Source organism: Ochotona curzoniae, unplaced genomic scaffold (assembly GCF_017591425.1).
Source record: "Ochotona curzoniae isolate NIBS_2020 unplaced genomic scaffold, NIBS_Ocur_1.0 contig_291, whole genome shotgun sequence".
Taxonomy (NCBI): domain Eukaryota; kingdom Metazoa; phylum Chordata; class Mammalia; order Lagomorpha; family Ochotonidae; genus Ochotona; species Ochotona curzoniae.
Genome location: NW_024465649.1, coordinates 2,121,017 through 2,142,032, shown reverse-complemented (window position 1 = coordinate 2,142,032; position 21,016 = coordinate 2,121,017). Strand labels below are relative to the sequence as shown.

The window sequence follows — 21,016 nt, the reverse complement described above, 5'->3', positions numbered from 1 at the left end:
AAACATTTATTTTAAAGGTAGAATGCTAGAGAAAGAGGAACAGAGAAACAGAAAGGGAGAGAAAGAGAGATCTTCTATCACTGGCTCATGCTCCAGATGATCACTGCAGCCAGCACTGAGCCATCAGTTGCTGCCACATACAGTGGATATTATGGGAAGCTAGAACTGGAAGTGAACTGGGACTTGAACCCAGGCACTCTCGTATGTGATTCAGACTTCCCAACCAGCATCCTAACCACTCTGCCGGACTCCTGACCCAAGAGCACTTAGTTATTAAGATATTATAACTTCGATGTCTTTTCATTAGATAATTTCTTCAATTTACATATAAAAACTAATGATGTATTTAGACTTGTGTTTACAGTCCTGTCATTATCTTATTTTTAGTAAGTTCTCTATTTGAAGTAATTTTTGTCACTCCAAATTTTGCTTCACTGTTTTAAAAGTCAGTAACTCTATTTCTATCAATGATTATTGTAGAAGTTACCCTTTGGATACCTTTTAATAGTATGAATCAACTTTTAATGGTAATGAATTCAAGAATATACTTGAGCTCTATTTAATATCCCCTTGGCATACATTTGAATATCTTAAATTTCATTTACTCATTTAACAAATATTTTTGAGAACCAAACATGTGGACATCTTTGTTTTTGTAAAATGTAAGAGGATAAACAATTACCAAATGAAGTCAGTAAAACCTTAGAAAAGTGATAAATGTTATGGGAAGAAAGCAAAACTATAAACAAAAGGATTAGAAGTATTGAAGGGGTGAGGGAGAAAAGTAGATTGAGAGGAATGAGAATGAATAAGAAAATGAGAGCTCATGAGTGAAAGTTAAATAGTGTGGGAATATGCCTACACCTGGACCAATAATTTGTTTTAATCTTGTGTGAACATACAAGTGTTTCTTTTTTCTTTCTGTTTGTACTAGATGCTGGTTAAAGGTTTGAGCCAAGTAGAGATTCACAGGAACTTCCATAATGATATTATAATTGGTTTTAAAAATGTAAACTCACGTGTAGGAACAGCTGGTACTTAATATCTGTTTTGCAAAGGCATAGGACAAGTTGGTTTTATATTTTCTCATTTTTGCTTTAACCAGCAGCTGTTATTTGGATGTCTAAACTTATGAACATCTAGAAATCATAAATATGATATAATCAACCAATTAGATTTCTGTGTGCAATCACATAAGTTCTGAACAAAACCTATCAGTTTATAGGAAATAAAAGAATTAATCATGTAATACATAAATACACAGATATGTTCACACACGTAGAGTATGCTTATGTTTATAATGGAGAGAAAACACATTGGCACACACATTAACAACCAAAGTTGTTGCTGTTGCTGCTCTGTTAGTAAAATAGTATTTCTTTGAGTTATGGCATGTTGATCATATTATACTTGCCAAAGAGGCAGCTGAGAATTTCTGTAGTCAATAAAAAGTAGTCATTTTCTTGTAGGATGGCTGTGGCCAGGTTGTTCTCTCTGATGCAAGAAAGTATTTGAGGGTGAACTATAGGTGAAGTTGATAGAGGTATGGGTTTGTTGCTGCCAGAGTGAAAGTTTGCACTCGGAGAGGCAGTGTGTGCATGCGTGACAATGAGCTGTGTAAAATGAAATTGTGGGTTGTTCCTTTATGTCCCAGAGGAGCTGAATATTCATATGGAGTGACTTTTAGGGCAGGGTTTAACTAAATATTCATAGGGGGAACTGTATGAGGAGTTATTTGGATTCTTATAAGTTTGTTGTCTTTTGGGGGAATCTGGAGGTATCATGGCAGGCCACTCATGACAATTTTATTATAATGCCATTATAGTAATTGTTAACAGATTATTACAGGAATGCAGTCAGAAACCAATTGCATATTTTCAACTGGTTCTAGGTGATATTTTTTCAGAAAAAGTTCTCTTCAACATAAAGCAGGGGCTGGAAGGTAGTGGTTTGGGTGGAGGGTTATGGGCAAAGAGCGTTGGGCGAAGGCTGATAACACCTCTCAGCTCTCTTTGCTAGCTTCCTGGTGACATCTTCTTGTCAACCTCAGAGATTTTTCATTCCTTAATTTCTATGAAGGATTAAAGAAAGTGACTCTTAATGTAGGTGTGCAACCACATAATTTCTGAGCCAAACTTGCCAGTGTTTAGGAAATGAAAGAAAAAAATTAATCATGTACTACATAAATTTACAGATTGTTTCACACACATAGAATGTACTTATGTTTATATTGGAGAGAAAACATATTGACACACACATTAGTTTCCTAACTGTAATTTCATACTGTGTAAGGGGATTGCCTGCCTAGCTAGTGAGAGCAAATTCTTTGCTAATTATCTAAAGGCTCCACTGGGGTAACTGGAGGTTTCTCACCGAATTTTGGTAGTGTTTGGAGTTCCTGTTGATAATCATTTTGACATGAAACTCTTGAAACTATTGGACTCTGAAAGAGACAAATTTGACAACTGATAGAAAATGGAGCAAGAGTAAAACCACATCAGCACATCAGAAAAGGGGGAGCACTTTTATTTTTTAAGTTCCCGTATGGTGCAAGCTGTAAGATTTTCTTTCTGAAATCTGTGGGGCCGCTTGGTTTGATGACAACTTCTTTTGATATCTTCTTCTGCAAGCTCACTATTGTCAATATGAATTCAGCAGGTTTTGTTAATTGCTGTGCCCACATACTCTGTTGTATTTTAACAGTGAGTATTTCAGAGCTGGTTTGTTGTCCCTGAGTTAGGGAATCTAAAGAATCTTGTAGTTACCCTAGAGCCTGCTCAGTAGTCTGGTTTATGAAGATTTTATTCCTTTTGCTATTGTGGTAGAGAGTTTACCATGGAGTTTCTTTGCCCATGGAATTTCTCCAGGAAGACAGGAGAAGTAGAAAAAGCATGTCAATTGAAAAATGTAATAGCCTTAGTGCCTTTCTCTTTAGAAATAAGTTTATGGCAAAAGCAAAATAATTTGCATATATTTTAGCTTTTAAAGTTATACCTGTGTCCCTCAATTGGCTCAGAATAGTATGCAGTTATCCCCCTGGGTGTGCCGATGTAGAGTCAAGGGACAGAAGACTCATTACCAACGGATATACACAGCTAGAAATTCCTTTGAATATAGCTATGATAGGAGTGCCACGTAGCATCAGACAGTGTCCTTTCTGTTGAGGCTGTAGTTGGTTTGCAGGGTCCCAAGCTTTGAACAAAACCAGATCTTCTGCAGATATTGGTCATTTATAATTTTTGGAATCTGGCTCTGGAACAATCTTGTTCCCATATTTTGTCTGGGACTTCTCTACCTTGCTGGTTGTATGGTTTATTTGATCTGGGTGTCTGAATCAAATAGGAAGTTGAAGATGAGGAAGGTTCTCCCATATTACATTCTTTTTTTTTAAGATGTATTTTTTATTGGAAAGTCTACTAGAGATCACCTGCTCCAGCATTTCTACAGAAGAATGAATCCACTTTTCAGTATCTAAATTGCAGAAGAGTAGCTGCCCTAGAAGTTGATGTGCTTTGAGAAAGCCTGGTATTTAGTAAGGTTTTCCTTTTCGCTGTTGATTTCTTTTAATCACTATGACTCCTTGTACTTCCTGTGGAATTTGAACTTGATGATTTCCTTGATCAAACGTGGAGTATTAGTAACTTCTCTCAAGTATTCTGGCTGTTGACAGCCCACTGAGTCCAACTACTTAAAGGAGTAGAATATTAGTCATGGAAGTGGAACCAATTTTGGGCTGAGTATACATGGGGCTATTCCTTATATTTTATCTGAAAAAAGCAAAAAGAGCTTATTTAAATTAGGAATTCCCAGGGTTAGCATTGTGTAATGGATTAAGCATCCACCTACGATGCTGACATGCCTTATGTGCACCAGTTAGAGTCCTAGCTGCTCCACTTCCAATTCAGTTCCTTGCTAATGTGTCTGGGAAAACAGCAGAGAATCATCCAAATCCTTAGGCTTCTGAACCCATGTTTGAGACAGATGAGACCCCTGGCTCTTTGGCCTGGCACATCCTGACTGTTTCAGGATTTGGGAAGTCAATGAGCTTGAGTAGGTATCCCTTTCTCTTTCACTCACTTTCTTTCTATAACTCTACCTTTCAAATAAAATAAAATAAATAAAATAAATAAAATAAAATGAATATTTGAAAAAAAAATTAGGAGTCTATAGTGCAGGGTCTATTATCAACAGACTCATAAGCTTTCAAAAATCCTCATGGTATTTTCCTAATAGTTCCTCTGTAACTTTTTAAATTAATTTGTGGCAAAAGAACAGTTATATCGAGAGTTAAAATACTTGAAATTGTGTTTTCAAAGTGACCCATGCTTATGACTGTTACTTGATTTAAGTTATATAACCAGTCTTCATCCTTACAAAATGATAGAAGTAAGCATTTTCAAAATGACAAGTTACTACAAACATATGGTTGTATTTATTTTATTAAATTTTTGACACTTAGCATCTTTCGTTTCTGCAACAGAAAGAAAATGCAAAAATCAATGGCAGAAAGATGTCATTGAGCTTGTTCATCAAAGCCACAAAACTATCAGATTTTCTCTCTTTTTTTAAACTTTCCAACTTTTTAAACTGAGCACACATGCTCATATAATACTCTGCATAAGCGTACTTGTTATTGATATACAAGGAATAGACTTCATGTAGTTCATGAATAAAATTCTCAGAGTATAATGATATTTTCTCCACCTCTCCATCCCTCCTTACTTTTCTTTTTCCTGTCTTCTTTCCTTTCTCCTTTCAAGTTGAGAAGAATTCATGGGAAATCTTGTCTTTCTAGTGATTCTTAATGTTTTCATTTACTTTTAGTAAGCTTCCAGGCTTCCCATGAATTACTCTGATAACTTTTCAATGTAAATATATATACCAGTTCTGTTGCTCATCTGCAGTATAACAATAGGTTTCCAAAATAATTTTGGAAAAATTTCTTCCTTTGTTGGGAGCAAATATGCCACTATTACTTATGCTAAACTATTTATAGTATTACAATTAAAATAAAAACTTAAAAAAAATGAGGGAAAGTAAAGCAATTAGCATGAAAAAATGAAGATAGAGATACTAACTGTTGGACTAACTGTTCCATTTAATCAGAATTATGAGTACTTAAAATTATTAGACTATATGTAGTTTAAATATATACTGCATATAATATGTATCAGTAAATAAATTATAACATAATTCCAGGTAGGATGTTTTTCTGACACTGATCCAGACTATTGCAAAAGATCAAATTATAGATTTTCTTGTGATTATTTTCTTTTAATGTTTTTTTATAATGTGTATATCTTTTTTGTGTGTGCATACATGTTCTTAATTTACTGTTGTTTTTCAGGGCACATCTATGAAGTAAGATGATTTGTCGAAAACTCTGTGTGTTTTTTTTGCAGTGGGGTAAGTTTGGTATCTTAATTCAGTTACGTAAAGCAGATATTTTGCCTTTGGAGAGCTATTTCATTTGTTGATTCACATTTTCTAGCAAAGAGTTTTTGTATTCTCATAATTATAACATAAACCAGTAATATATAAATGTGAAAGTGAAAATCTTCCACATCTCCTGAAAATAAACTGCTGGTGTATCTTTTGGGAATATTAACATACACACTTTTCTTTCTGCCATCTTTCTCCATCTATAATTGCTAAAATAGAACTGGTGCCTATATTTTGTTCTGTATGTTTCATTTCCTATGTAGCGGGCTTTCAATTTATCCTAGCAGTTTTTTTTTTTTTTATCATCTTTTACCAATATACTTGTTAATTTAATGGTCACATGACAATACTGTATATGAATGTGTCTTAATTTATTTGGCTGATTTAAGATCAATAGGATTTTTTTTCTGTAGTAAATGATTGTACATTCAAAGCTAGGTCCTCGTTTATCTGAAATCATGATTCTGTACATTAATTACTGAAGAGGAATTTACGCGATGACTACTATACACATTTTGAAATTCTGTATCATTGCTCTCTCCTCCTTAGAGCATTGTATCATTTGCTTTCTGAAAATGAATATTAGTATCTAAGAGTGTTCTTTTGTGCATTTCTGCCAAATGAGCATAGTGTCATTCCTTAATATTTTTTTCTTTTAAGAAAAGCAAAATACAGCATCTTATTTAAATTTTATTTATTCAATTATTTATGATATTGAGCATTTCTTGACCATTTGTATTTCTGATATGATTTTTAAAATTTCGTATACTTTGATCATTTTTGTTGTTTTATTTATTTCAGTTGAGATCTAGAAATTTCTAAACTGTAATAAATATTTAGCCCAGTACAAAGAACTAATAAAATGTATATATGAAGAGATTTATTAGAAACAATTAAGTCATACAATTATGAAAGATACACAATCCCAAGATCTATAGTCAACAGGTGGAGACATAGGAGAGCCAATGGTGCAGTTCCAGTGCAAATTGAGAGCTGAAAGCTAGAAGAGCTGATAATCTAGATTCTGTCTGAACAAGAGGCCAGACAGAGCTCATGTTTCAGTTCTACCAAAGGCAGCTGAAGGCAGTCAGGCAAAGGCACCCCCGGTTAACTTCGTGTTACTGAATTTGTGATATCCATGCGGAATCATCCTCACAGTTTGAAGCTGGAATGACATTTGATTATATATCTCATATTCCATGGGTTTAGTCAAGTTGATGCATGCATAATATGAACCATAATGAGCCTCAACTATTTTTATTGGGCATTGTTTGATTTTTTAACTTTATTTTATTTTTACAATACTGAAATTTATGTACATTCAACAACATTAATCTGATATACGCACTTAAAACTGCTATCTGTTAACATTTAAATACTTTAATTTCTTTTAGCAAATGTGGCATTACTCAGTTACAGCCATTCTGTATTAACTGCTGATCAAATGTATAAGAGGTCTTCCAAAATTCATGGAAAATGTGTGTTATGAAACAAATTGAGTAGACTTCACATGGTTGTTTCAAACTAAAGTAAACTGATAGTAATTTGTTTAAACAGGATCTAATTTAAGGCCCTGAGAAGGATAAGAAATCAATTTGGAACGAGCCAAACTGACTTCTGTTATAATTGAGTTAGAGCAAGCTCCAGCTCTTGGTGAGGTTTGGGTAGAAAAATGTTGAAATCAATTATAGTTTCCAATAATCCAGAGAAACTTGATAAAAAAAAAAAAAGAGTGAGCGAGCGAATTCGTTTTTAGAAGGGACAAGACAAAATTGAAGGGTCCCATAGTGGCAGACCACCTAAATCAACTTGTGTGGAAAAATTTAGTGTTGTTTGTATCGTATTTGAAGAAGACTGATAATTAGCAGAAGAAATGATAATCAGCAGCATAGGTCTAAGAACGGTTCAGCTTATACGGTACTTATCAACATGTTAAAGTCAAGTGGACTTTAGGCCTGAATCAGCTGGGGACAGCTTTTGGGATGCTTTTGGAGATGTCAGGGATCTAATTTTCATCAGTGTTGGCACAATAACGTAAGTCATTCTTGGCTTAGCTTTTGTATCTACACACACCAATGCATATCTATATGTTTATGTTTACACAAATAGATGCATTCTTAATAATAATTTCCTATTTGCTATTTTAATATTTCTACATGTATGACTTTCATAATTGGTAAGTATATGAATTTTTTAAACTTCTGCTTTTTTACATTTTTAAATATAATTTTTTTTTCACATTCTCTTTTTCCTTCCTGTATCTGGGGCAAGGTGGGAAATAAAGGGAGAAGCTACACCCAGCCTCTCAACCATCTCAGGGTTACCACTGTGGGGCCTGCTTCGATGTTTCTGCTCAAGTGGTTTTGATAGTTCAACAGGTCTGAGTTGCTGCCAATCTCACTACTACAAACACAATGAAATCTTTCCAGAATCCACTGGCTGACATAGTCTACCTTAAAATCTCTGTTTGCCTAAATTTTCACTGCCAACACATGGCTGGGGTAGTTGATCAATTTGTTCTGTCCTCTGTCCTCTGTTCTCTGTTATGGTACCAGGTATCCTCTGCAAGTTCTAATGTACCATCATATTCTCCATGTGCTACGCTGTCCAATGTTTTGTCTTAGTCACTGAGGAGGCTCAGCTCTGACAAAAGTACTCCACAGTTAGACCATGGACCCTGCAATTCTCGCCATGGCTGGAGTTCTGAGTCCAGTGATTTAGTTGGGGGATCCCCAAAGAAACCTCAGCTGAGGTGATCACAGGCCTGATTCTTGTGTGTGCTTGCCAGTACAGGCTCCAGCACAGTCTGTCACCCCAAACAATTTACACTCACACTGGTGGTTGCAATTGCTGAGTTAGTTCTGTCTCTACCCTTGTCCTCTACGCAAATCAATGGGTTTTGTAGCCCAGCTCGATCCTGGCCACCAAACATTTGGCCACGTCAACCAGTGGAAGCTGCAGCCTAGTCGGGGCAACCCACAATAACCTCCATCATTCCCATCCCTACCCTGGTTCCCATGCTTGTCAATATGTACAGTAGACTGGTCCAGTCTATCCCACATCCCATTCAACTCTAATGCATGTCAGTGGACACTGATGCCTTGTGCAACCCAATCAGCCCCACTGTCCAGCCCACACATCTGTGAGTGGGTGCCACTCTGTCTAGCCATGCCTGCCACTAGTTCTAGTTTCAATGCTCACCACTGGGAGTGACAACCCAAAAGGGAGGTGCCCACATTTTGCTAATGTGCTCATTCCCACTCTAGGATCTTGCACTCTCCAGGTGGATCTGCAGTTTAACTTGATAGAATATGCTCCCCATTCCAGCATCTGCCAACTGATGCTGTGGTAAAGCCTAACCAGCCCACATCCACTCTGACTTATGCATGCACCAGTAGGAACAGTCAACCCAGCCTAGTTTTCCCCTGATCCTGCTCATAAGAGGCCAACAGGTGTTGTGACCCTGCCCAGCCTGATCTGTCCCCAATCCCAGCTTTCACGTTTACCAGTGGGAAAGATGGTCCAGCAGGGGAGCCGCATGCAGCCCCCCCTAATGTGTTTACTGCCTGCCCCCCAGGTTTCGTGTGCTGTTGAGTGTTGTGGCCCATTCTGGCATGGCCTGCCTCACCTTGGCATTTGCCAGTGGGTGCTGTAGCCTGGCCCAGTCCGATGTTGCCTCCAGTTCCAGCTCATGCTGGTGTGGGCTACAGCCTCATCCAGCTCAGCATAGCCCAGGCAGCTCCCAGTCCCATCCCTAACCTAAACTGGCTAGTATTGCAGCCTGACCCCGCCTTACCCGCACACCATTCTAGTTCTTGGATTTTTCAGTGAGTAAGTAATATTCCATTGTCTGGATATACCACAATCTGTGTCGTCATTCACCTAGTGAAGAGCATCTTGATAGCTTCTATCTTCTTACATTTTTACATTTACCCTAATTCTTCAAAATTCTCATTCCATACAAATCCATGCAAACTTCTCAGAATTCCGATTGCTCATAAGTCTGTATATATATGTGGCAATACTGTTGGTTATTTGTGTAATTTGAAAAGGGTATTATGAGAACTAATTATTATTTTATTTTCAAATAACTTGCATATTTAACTTTTGAGCATTCTGGAGAGTGAAGAATTATGAGAGTATTCCTAATTTTTATGTGTTTAAAAGTGATAATTTGATCAACACTATTCCTATAAGAGACATGTTGCACATCACTGCGTAGAGAGTGCCTTAATTAAGAGAGTATCTTATAGGATGTCTTCTATATGGAGGAACATCTAGCCATTCTCACATTGATGACAGATTCTTTGTAAGGAGTCAGTGAAAGTAAACATTTTGATGTTACTCGTTGTAATAAATGCAAAAGAATATTTTATTGTTTAGTTAGCTAATTGTACACACAGATATTTATCATTTGGCAGGATGGTAGAATTACATTAATTTGCAAAAGGAAAATAATGTAAATATCTTTTTGTTAGAATAGAAAGATAGCATGCTAGACTACTGAGGAAAACTAAAACCCGTATTTCCAAAAGGAGATGCCAGGGAGTGGAGGTACTTCAATAACTAAGTGAACATACTTAACTATTGATCATTGAAGAATAAAAGTTACTCATTAGGCAATGATTGAGCACTTAGAATATTTAGTAATCATTACTGAGTACTACATGGTCTAATGTCACATACTTCCTCTTTAAGTCTTCATCAAAATGATTTCTTGTTTTTTTTTTTGTGTGTCTTTTTAATGTTCTAACAGAGTTTGTTTGCGTGATAACTGGATTTAACTTGGCATATCCAATTACTCCCTGGAGATTTAAGTTGTCTTGCATGCCAGCAAATGCAACCCATGACTCCTTCCTCTTGCCTGCTGGACTCTCTAAGAACACTTCAAATTTGAATGGACTTTATGGAGCAGTTGTTGAAGGTGAATTTAATTCCAGTGGTACATATTTTTCTAACTTATCTCAAGCAACTTTCCACTGTTGCTTTTGGAGTGAGCAAGACACCAACTGCACTGTGCATACAGACAACACAGAAGGGAAGACAGTTGTTTCAACTGTAAATTCCTTGATTTTTCAGCAACTAGGTAAGTAGTGTAATGTTCCAAGCACTAGCTTTTTAAAAATTACATTGAACAAAATGTTTTAATTCTCTGGAATCTTGTGAAATATGTAACTTATGAATGTGACTTTAACATATTAATAAATTTGCTTTAAAGCAGAAAAAACACATCTTTATTTTGTGAAATAGATATATCAAATGATGAATAATACTATAGAATCTGTTGAATATTGAAATGTTTATGAATAATTACATTTTTTTAGACAGGGAAAATATGAAACAATATACATTTTGGAACAAGGGATTTTGCTGTTTGAAGTATAATGCATACTGAATTTTAACAAGGGTAGTTTGTCATTCATCTGGAAATAAAAGCAGCAAATTTATTTGTTTTCTGGAAAGGATAAATATAACAGTTAATTGAGTCAGCCATATTAAGAAATCTACAGAATGAAAAATCACTGCAATGTAAATTGAACAGAGATTCTCATTGATACTATTAAGTTTTGAGCCAAGTAGTTCTTACTTATAGGGAATTGTCCCATGCTATGGGATGGTGAGGAACAGCCCTGGGCTTTAACCACAGAACCAGGAACCTTTCCTGCTTGGTTATTAAGGTCTAAAGAAGGAATTCACCTAGGGCTGAGCACTGTTAAGTGGATAAAATTTTCCAGGGTGTTGAATAAAGCTAAGCATAAATACGAAGTAAACTTTTCAAAACAAGTTGGTAGTTATAGCTCCCAGTTTTGATCCATGTGTATTATGTGGAATCTATGCATGGACTTCAAATTTTTTTCTGGTTTAAAATAAGTTTCCACCTTTTTTAAAAAAATTTTTTTATATACTAAGAATGAGCCTAAATAGTTGGGTTGCTAGTGATGAGTCATGAAATAATAAAGAGTTAAAATGAAATTTAAAAAAAAACCCCAAAAAACAAAAAAAGAAATAATAAAGAGTTATCAGTGATGAAGGTGAATTATTACTGTGCTGTAGTTTTTAGTTTCACATGACAAATGAAGGTTAGCAACTAGTAATTTTTTAAATGGGTTTACATTTTGAAAGCTGAAAGAACCAGGTTAACTCAGATTGAGGATTTCATTGCATTTTTTGGCCAAGTAGGTTGCGTACTTCATAGGACTCGAAAGGGTTGCACAATTTTTCCAGCTTTAACTCCTTCTGGTTTGGGAAAATAAGCATATATCAACGTTGTCTTAAGCCAGTCTTAATGTCATAATGATTTTTACTAGTTTCCATTCTTGCTTTTTAAATTACAAATCAGTGATTGTTCATCTTCATTATTATCAGGTGAAAGTTTCAGTGTGCAGTGAAATCTCTCATCAGTTATATTTAGGCCCGTAACATTTCAGTGATGGTCATTAAGTATGAAGGCGAATCACTGTACCTGCATTTACAAAAGCAGACACATAAACATGACTCTCAAGTTGCTTGTACTTTGGTGGTGTTCCTTTTTCCTGTAAGAAAGTGAGAATAAGCTGACATATAAGTGTTTATGGATATTTTACCCTCCTTTATTGGCTTGAGATTAAGCAAATGTTTGAGAAGCAATAATTGAATTGAATTTTCGTGACATGAAAGGAAACTGAAGACCAAAGAGACTAAATGACTTGGGCGTGTACATACCGCTAGTTTAAGCCTGCTCTTTCTCTTGTAGATTGGGCAGTGGATGTCGTATCAGAACATTGCTAAATTTAATTTAGCTTTTCTGTTTCACTGAGTTGTTCAGAATGTTTTTCAGATTTATTATAGTTTATTTTTAATTTAGGTGCAAACTGGAACATACAGTGCCAGATGAAGGGGGACTTGAAATTATTCATCTGTTATATGGAGTCATTACTTAGGAATCCTTTCAAGAATTATGACCTTAAGGTTCATCTTTTATATGTTCTGTAAGTACCAAATAAATAAACTAGGACATTGTTATTGCCACAATTCTTTTAAAGGTAAGGGCTTCTATATATAGAAGTAAATGATGAAACCTCTATATTTCCTTTTATATCTCTGTCCATTTAAGGAGAGCAGTTTGTATGTTTTTTTCATACAGCATTCATTTTATTGGATTCCTGTTGACTCAGGTTGCAAGATAAAGCAGATATGGGTGAGCATATGGTCTGAAGGAGTGTGAACTCAAGTTAGGGAACATACATATATGAGTGGAAAAGGGGGAAAAGACTTTAATATTTTTACTAACTTAAAAATATTAGCATTTAATATTTACTTATCCTTGGTACAGAGCTAAGACACTGATTTTATTTATCAACTTTCAAATGGTTTGATGATTTTTATTGCATTGGAAAGAGACAGAAAGAGACAGAAATCCTACATCGTTTGGTTCACTCCCTAAAATGCCTTCAAATACCAGGGCTGGGCCAGGTTGGAACTCAGTCTGTGTCTCTATTGTCTGTAGTAAGAACCCAAATACTTGAGGCATCCCCTGCTGCCTCCTGGGGTGCATGTTAGCAGGAAGCTGGATTGGAAGTCCAGGGGCCAGGGCTGAAACCAGGCATTTTGATACAAGTTGTAGATGTTTCAAGCAGTGTCATAGCTTCTAAGCCAAACACCTGCCCCCAAGCTGGTAATTTTAGACACCCACATACCATTTGTCTTCCTATAGCTCCAGCAATAATATACACCATTTCTATGTGAATTTTAGCTTTTAAAAATTGTTTCCTTTTAAAATATTATTTATTTTTCTGAAACAGTTAAAGAGAGAGGGAAAACAGAGCCTGTAAGATCTTCCGTCTATTAATTGACTCCACCTTGATGGCAAGGGGTGAGCCTGGCCAAAGCCAGGAGCCAGAAGCTTCCTGTAGGTCTTCCACATGGGTACAGAGTGCAGACACTTGGTTCATCTTATACTGTTTTTCCCAGTCCAGTAGCAGGGAGCTGGAATAGAAGTGGAGCAGCCGAATCACAAGCTGGTGCCTCAATGGGATGTTGGTATTGCAGAAGGCAGTTTTACCTGATATACCAGCACCTAAAATTATTTTTATTTGTTCTTTAATTTGATATTTAAAAAGAAAAAGATTTACCTCTTTGAGTTGTACAGTTGTACACATAGTTTAGATACTGTGTTGTTAAAGAAGAATAAACAGAAAGTGGTGTAGTGGTTAACAGGGACTGCAGGTTGGATAGAGGAGAGTTATTGCTTAGTGGAATTGAGTTATGGAAGTTGAAGGAAAATTCTGATGTTGGATGGTGATGACAGTTGTACAGCAATGTGAATGTACCTGATGCTGATAAATCCCTACTCTTAGAAAGGTAATTTTTATGTTATGTATATCTTACTACAGTAAAAATTTAAAAAGAAAAAGCATGTTAGAATGCCACATGGCACCCTATAAATATCTAAAGTTCTTCTGTTTGTTAAATCTTTTTTGTATTCTATTTTATCTTATTTTAAAAAGATTAATTGATTTTATGATACAGTTCCATATCCTCTGGGATTTCCTCTCACCTTCTCCCTGAATCACCTCCAGCTACTGATTTTTCCTATTTTATTACAATCATAAAGTCCTTCATAAATAGTTTTAAGTCCATCATTCTGCTATTTAAATGAATCCTGACATTGTAGGCATGGACAATGGCAAAGAGTCCAGCGTCCTATTGTCAAGATAAACTTAACACTTTTATCAGGAGTTCATCTTTGACTTGGAAGTAGAGATGCATACTGCATTGTATTTTCACATCTTGATATGATAGTCTCCATTTTACAGTTCCTCTAGATGACTATTTGTACATGGATGTTTACCTGTACATCTATTCAGCTTGTGCTTTGCATGAAGGTTGCCTTCTATCAGAGAGAACATATAACAGTTGCTCAATTGTGAGTGGATTCTGTGTGCTCCAGTATACTGTGGTCCAGTATAAGCTGGACCCTTTCTTGTGTGTTCTGTTGTTTCTCAAGGACTTTGTTATTGTCATCATCCTGTCTTGCCTACAACATTAAGTTTTCTTTGCAACTAAGAGACAATGCTATAATAATTCACATTAAAAAATAAATCTTGATCAAACATTTCCATCAAGTAATCACTCAATTTCAACAATTTCTCCTTTTTTGAAGAAAACAGTTTAAACAGTGTGAGTACATAACCTCCTTAAGAAGTCAGTAAAAGTGGTCCTGGCAATCAGGAAATAAAATGGTCTTGGATTACTTCCCTAAACAGCTAGACAAGTGTGGGAAGTAATTATTTTTACACATAGAGCAAAGACAAAACCACGGTTTCTGAGAAGGAAACAAATTGAGCCCCATCATTACTGAGTCTTTCTAGACTGCAGGCAGGAGCATGCACGGGGCTGGGAGCATGCACGGGGCTGGGGGCATGCACGGGGCTGGGGGCATGCACGGGGCTGGAGGCATCAGCCAGCCCCAGCAGTCTGCACTGAGGAGACAGGGGTCTAAGTTCAGATAGTGCTAAGAGGCTGCAATCCTGGAGGGCAGAGTGCTTGGAAGAAAGAGCACACAGGAATTTTCAGTGGGAATGCTTTTACTTTTGAGCTGAACACTAATCTGGTCATGAGACTGACGTAAGGTCTAGGAAATGGACAGTTACTAGGGAGCTGCAAGTATATTTATTATTTAAGTCATTCAAGGCTCTGATTCATACAAGTTCTTATAAAGCATATTAGGTAGAACTTGTTGAGTATCAATGACATTTTGGAAACAAAACAAAACAAAACAAAACAAAACAACCCCCCCCACACCCAAATCTGTAATAGCTGCAGTTTCTAAGTGGATCCAAATTATCTCTAAAGAGAAGGCTTTTCCAACATCTTCCCCGAAAGCTTATAAGGCTTTAAGGACTCACAATAGTGCCTAAGTAACTTAATTGATTGCTGAAACAATCCAACACTCTTTAAAGCAAAATAGTATAATAACATACTCAAAAAGTGTAAAATTTACAGTGTCCGCCATGTAGTAAAAATAGTACTGGATAAATGAAAAGGAAAGTGTGACTTAACCAGGAGACCAGGCACAGAAATGACAGAGGTGAGGGAATTAGCTGCACACATTCCTAATACACAGGAAAGCGTGGCAATAGTGAAGAAGGAAAAAGAAGATACAAAAGGTCAAGTGAAATTTTCAGACAAAAACATATTCTATGACAAGGAAGAGCCTGTTATTCCTTAGGAGCATAGACAAAGGCTCTAAACAATAACTAAACTGCAGGATGTTAAATCTTGATTCTAGCAATTAAATTTCTTGCACTCTGTGTATTATCACAGATCAGGGAAAAGCCATGAATTTGCCTTTTGGGGGCTGGCTTATTTCATTTAGCATAGCGGTGTCCAGTTGGGTCAATTTAGTTGCAAAGACAAGATTTCAAAGAAATTTTTTTAATGACTGAGTAGTATTGCTCATTTTACCGAGCTGTCTCTCAGCGTTATAGGTATGTGTATATACACGTATACACACACACACACACATATATACCTTCTGATTATTTATATATCTATACTTTTTTTCTGTTCATACACATGTGAAGAAAATGAATTTATTCATATAAATGTGTCTCATTCAAGTCCGAAATCATGTGGTTCAACTAGACTTTTGTTTCCCTTCTCCCCTTTCTCTGTTCCCTTCTTTAGCAATGAGAAATGTGGAACCTTTCCCCACATTAGATTATTTATTTACTCAGTCCTAGAATTGACGTGAGATAGTTTTGGAGTTGGAACTGATAACCCATGCCACTGTGAAAAGCAAAACCACACTAACTAGATTTCAGCAGAGTACTGTTTACACTCATTTGTTTTTACTAAGGCAAGGGTTATGTCACCAAAATATTATGTTCCAAAGTAAATTGGAATAAGTCTTGTCTCTCCTTTATGTGATTATGTCATTCATTTGCTGGATGTCAAGGTCTTTTTTTTTTCATGCTTTCTTTTCTTTTTCTTTTGTCTTCCCCCACCCCCCATTTTCTCTTGTCTCATCGTTACTGATTTTAAATTTGTTGGTGGTATCTTACATCTGAAGAATATTTTCAACTTTACAGAATGTTTCTCTTGTCTTGATAGGGTTTATGTAAGTCAGTGCTTTTCACGTGGGCCTGATTCAGTAGGCTTGCAAGCAGACCAAGACTGTTCATTGAAAACAGAACTGACAGCCTTGGGCCTACTACATTTCTGGGGATAACAGTCTAGTTTAGCAGTGCTCCAGGTAATTCTTCTGATGCAATTAGTCTGGGACACTAACTCAGTCAATAAATGATTTGAGATGGAAAGATATATTTTTGGGGTAACATTTCTACATTTCTATGTATGACCTGAGGTTTAAAATAGTGACTTGATTAAATGTGATTTGCAAAGCTAAAGCTCTTTTTTGAATTTTTCTTTTTGATTTGTCAACTAAATTTGGTAATTGGTTAGGTAACAGGAACTCAGGTGGCATCCATTTGATATTGTTCTTATAAAATGTAGGGTAGTTATATAAAGTAAATGTTAACTGTGTTACAAACCTCACACTTTTGTTTTAACTATTTAGTAAATATTTTTCTTTTTACTTACATTTCGTTCTTTGTATGAAACCAGATTTTTGAATGTCTGATTTTAATTTTTCTTAAAGAAAGCCATTTTGTAACAGAAAAGAGACCAATTCACCAACTGGTAATTCCTTTAACATTTTTAAGTAATGCAGGATTCATGGCATAGTACCTTTTTTTTTAATTTTGGGATGTCTGAAAAAAGTCTTCATTTCATCTTTAGCTTGAAGGTCTTTTCACTGGACGCAGGGTTTTAGGTTTGCAGCATTTTTTCCTTTTTAACACATCACTGTGATGTTGTCCACACCTTGTTTATGTAATTTCTGATGATAAACTTGCTGTAATACTTTTTTTTTTTCTGATATGTTCTCTTACCCACCATGGCTCTAGTCCCGCCGCCGCCTGTCATCCCAATATTCTGTAAGTCTGGTGTCGGTAAAGTTGACTTCAGTTTGGACATAGTGTCTTCAGTATGAAACCTACCTAAGACTTTTACTGCTGTGTTAATATTAGTTCTTCTTTTTAAATACAGGCCTGAAGTGTTGGAAGATTTTTTTCTGGTCCCCCAGAAAGGCAGTTTTACGAAGGTTCAGTGCAACTGCAATGTTCACGAATGCTGTGAGTGTCATGTGCCTGTGCCAGCAGCCAAGCTCAACTATACTCTCCTTGCATATTTCAAAGTTACATCCGGTGGAATGTTTTTCCGGTCCCCGCTAATGTCAGTTCAGCCAATAAATGTCGGTGAGTTGAATGTGCGGTGGTAACACTTAAACACCTGCCATCCAAACAGCTTAAACATTGTTTTCAAGACTTTTCTCGAGCCTATTTCACATGGACATATTGTGAACAGTAGTTAAGTGTGGTACCAGGGCATGCTATGAGTAACTTCTGTGATTTAACGTCCCTGAAATGTCACCTAAATTCTTTTTTTTTTGAGAGCATGTTTTCTGTCTTCTTTCTTTCTCTTTTGTTACTCTCTACCTGCCTTCCTCCCACTCTCCCTCCCCCTCTCTTTTCCTTCCTTCATCCCTCTTTCTGGTGACAATGCCAGGATCTGTTGGCATTGCATGGGCTTATTTGTGTTGGGGGTTATTTCAACAGATGTGTCTTGAGTGTTGAAGTCAATGGAGAATGCTAAATTTTAATGGTTTTATATATTTTACAAATAATGTCCTTGTACCTTATAACTTACTAAAGCAAATGAAGTGGTGAGGTTGGAGGGAAACTTCAAATTAGCTTAAGAAAAACGGGTAGTTTTTTTTTTAATAGCAGGAAACCACATTTATTGAATTAATTCTGCCTGCATTTTATTCAGATGTGATTATCCTGAAAATCACTTGACTTACAGTTACTCTTTTCCCCTTAAGTGAAACCTGATCCACCCTTGGGATTGCATATGGAAATTACAGACAGGGGCAATTTAAAGATTTCTTGGTCCAGCCCAACCCAGGTACCATTTCCACTTCAGTATCAGGTGAAATATTCAGAGAATTCTACAATTATGAGACAGGTAAGTATATTTTAGTAAACATAATGATATATGAATGGTAACTGAAGAATTCTCAAGTCCTGTAGAAATTATGTTCTGCGTACCGAGTATTGGTACTCAGCAGAATGAATTTTAACTGAATGTTATGTTTTGTAGATAACCTATGTAAAGATACTTTTAAAAGTTCATGGAAAATGGAAGTAAAAGATTTACTTTTTGCCAAAAATTTTGCAAAAATTTTGGTTTTGAGAACGTTGTAGTGTGTGTTTATATAAACCTAGTTGGCATAACAGTTTTTGTAAAATTTATTTTATTTATTTTTAAGAGTATTTGAGAGAAAGTGAGACCTATGGCCTAAGTCTTAGTGTTGCCACTTGATGTAGTCAAGAGGCCTGGGAAACTCAGATGTGTGAGAGTGCATGATTTTTTTATCATATGAAATAATGAAAGTATTATAGTGTAAAAGGTATAAAATCTGTAATTCAGTCATTAATTGTTTGTTAAATATTGTCCACAATTGTATGTGATGGAAATGTCACTGCAGACCTATAATACTTTGCCTATTATGTCGCCAGGTAATAGGAAGTTTTCAGCTCTGTTATAATGTCATACATGCTGACTGTAGTTGACCAAAATTTCATTATGTAGCACGTGTGTGTGTGTGTGTGTGTGTGTGTGTGCGCATGCAGTTACAGAGTCTTGAATTAATGACTGATTTTTAAAATCTAAACATCACTGGTATTGCATTTCATTCTTATTTCTGAAAATAGTAAGATTTTCTGTTCATTAGCATCCAGTTAAAATTTCTTCTAGTTGCCATAATTTTTCTTGGCTCCATGGACATTTTATCGATTAATGCATACACATTTGCTATTTTGGTTACTGGCTTGTTTAATTCCACCGTGGCTAGGTAACTACTGTGTAAGCCTTCTATGCTGAGACTTGTGTATGATTAATCTTGTTACTTCATGCCCCAATAATTTTAAATAATTTTTAACAGGCTAATGAGACTGTCGTAGCTACGTTCCTGTTGGTGGATGGTGTGCTCCCAGGGTCTACATATGAGGTTCAGGTGAGGGGCAGGAGACTGGATGGGCCAGGCATGTGGAGCGACTGGAGCACTCCTCAGACCTTTACCACTCAAGGTATGGTATCCACTTACTGAATTTGTCTTTGATATATTATAAGCATCTTAAACCTTATGATGCTAAAGCAAAAAGGGATACAATATTAACTTTGTAGTAAAGTTTTGCACAAGCTGATTTGGACATTAAAATTATATCTGATCTAGGTTTGTGTACATATAGTAATACCGGAATTTTTTTGGTATCACATGAAAGATTAATATAAAATTTCTAATTTGATATTTGTAAAAACCACTTGTATTGATTTCCATAAATTTTATGTGAAAGCCTTGTGTAACTTGTATTTATCTGACATTCATTTCAAATTTTAAGACTTTGTATTAAAATTGAGTATTTTCTAAAAATTAATGTTTGGTCACCAATGCTTTATTTTGAGAGTTTTCAATGTTTCTTTGTCATATATTTGAAGTTACTTTTAACATTATAAGAACCTCCTCCTTATGCAGATGAGGTTTAGTGTTTTAATGAGAAGTTCAGGAGCCTTGGAATTGTGCTGAGTTGTGACTATGGAGAAATCTGCTCCTCTTGAGCTTGTCAGTGTGACAGACTTTTATTTATTCAAACTCCTTAATTACAGAAATATGGAGACAGCAAGTATCAAGTGAAGCAGGGAGCAAATATTTAACCCACTTGACCCAATAAGTTTATTTATTTTTTACTTACTGCTTATTACTTGTGGCTTAGCAGCCCTAATTTGGAGTCTAATGGAAATTTTTACAAGTCCTGGTCTCTCCACTTATTTGCAAAGTTTCTTAACCTTTCTGTATTGATCTATTTTCTATTGTTGTAACAGACTAGTTGAACTATGGGCTTGATAAAAAAAAAAAAAGATTATTTAGCACATGGTATTAAAGGCTGACAGTCCCAGATTAGGCAGTCATGTAAATTGTACCTCTTGTAGGGTTGTCACAACAATGGTAGAAAAGTAGAAAAAGAACTGGGTGCATAGAGAAGAGATCAAATATATGGGGTGACATCATTCATAACAACCCACTCTTGTGAGAACTCTCCCAGTTGGTCTTCAAGACTAGCATTAATCCCTTCAGAGTGCAGTTCTTTCATGATTTCGCTGCCCTCCGGTAGGTCCCATATCCAGAAGCAAGGTTACAACACATGCACCTTTGGGGGCAAGCCATGTTTAGATGGTAGCATTTACCACACTTTGATATTCTCATAGGTGAAATAAATATTTTTATATGGATAAAATAAAATAATGTACATAAAGGTGCATAGTAGGCACTCAATAAATACTAAATGTTGTTAATTCATACTTCATGTATTCTAAATTTCATAATGTACTAACAGATGTACAATTGATTGCTTAGCACCAAGCAATATTGTGAGAATAACTTAAAAAGTAATGGGAGCAATGGGAGAGCTAG

The 21,016-nt window shown here is 35.9% G+C and overlaps 1 protein-coding gene across 2 annotated transcripts in view; it reads left to right on the top strand.

Annotated features, from left to right (window-relative positions):
- The first annotated feature begins 5,346 nt into the window (after positions 1-5,346).
- The window catches only part of LEPR (leptin receptor), a 43,124-nt gene continuing 27,454 nt past the window's right edge, over positions 5,347-21,016 (top strand). For both annotated transcript variants that reach the window (XM_040978634.1, XM_040978635.1), the window contains exons 1-6: positions 5,347-5,406; positions 10,199-10,528; positions 12,287-12,410; positions 17,533-17,741; positions 18,368-18,510; positions 19,490-19,634. In XM_040978634.1, the coding sequence (XP_040834568.1) occupies positions 5,367-5,406; positions 10,199-10,528; positions 12,287-12,410; positions 17,533-17,741; positions 18,368-18,510; positions 19,490-19,634 (991 nt within the window). In that variant the 5' untranslated portion in view covers positions 5,347-5,366. The remainder of the gene's footprint in view (positions 5,407-10,198; positions 10,529-12,286; positions 12,411-17,532; positions 17,742-18,367; positions 18,511-19,489; positions 19,635-21,016) is intronic.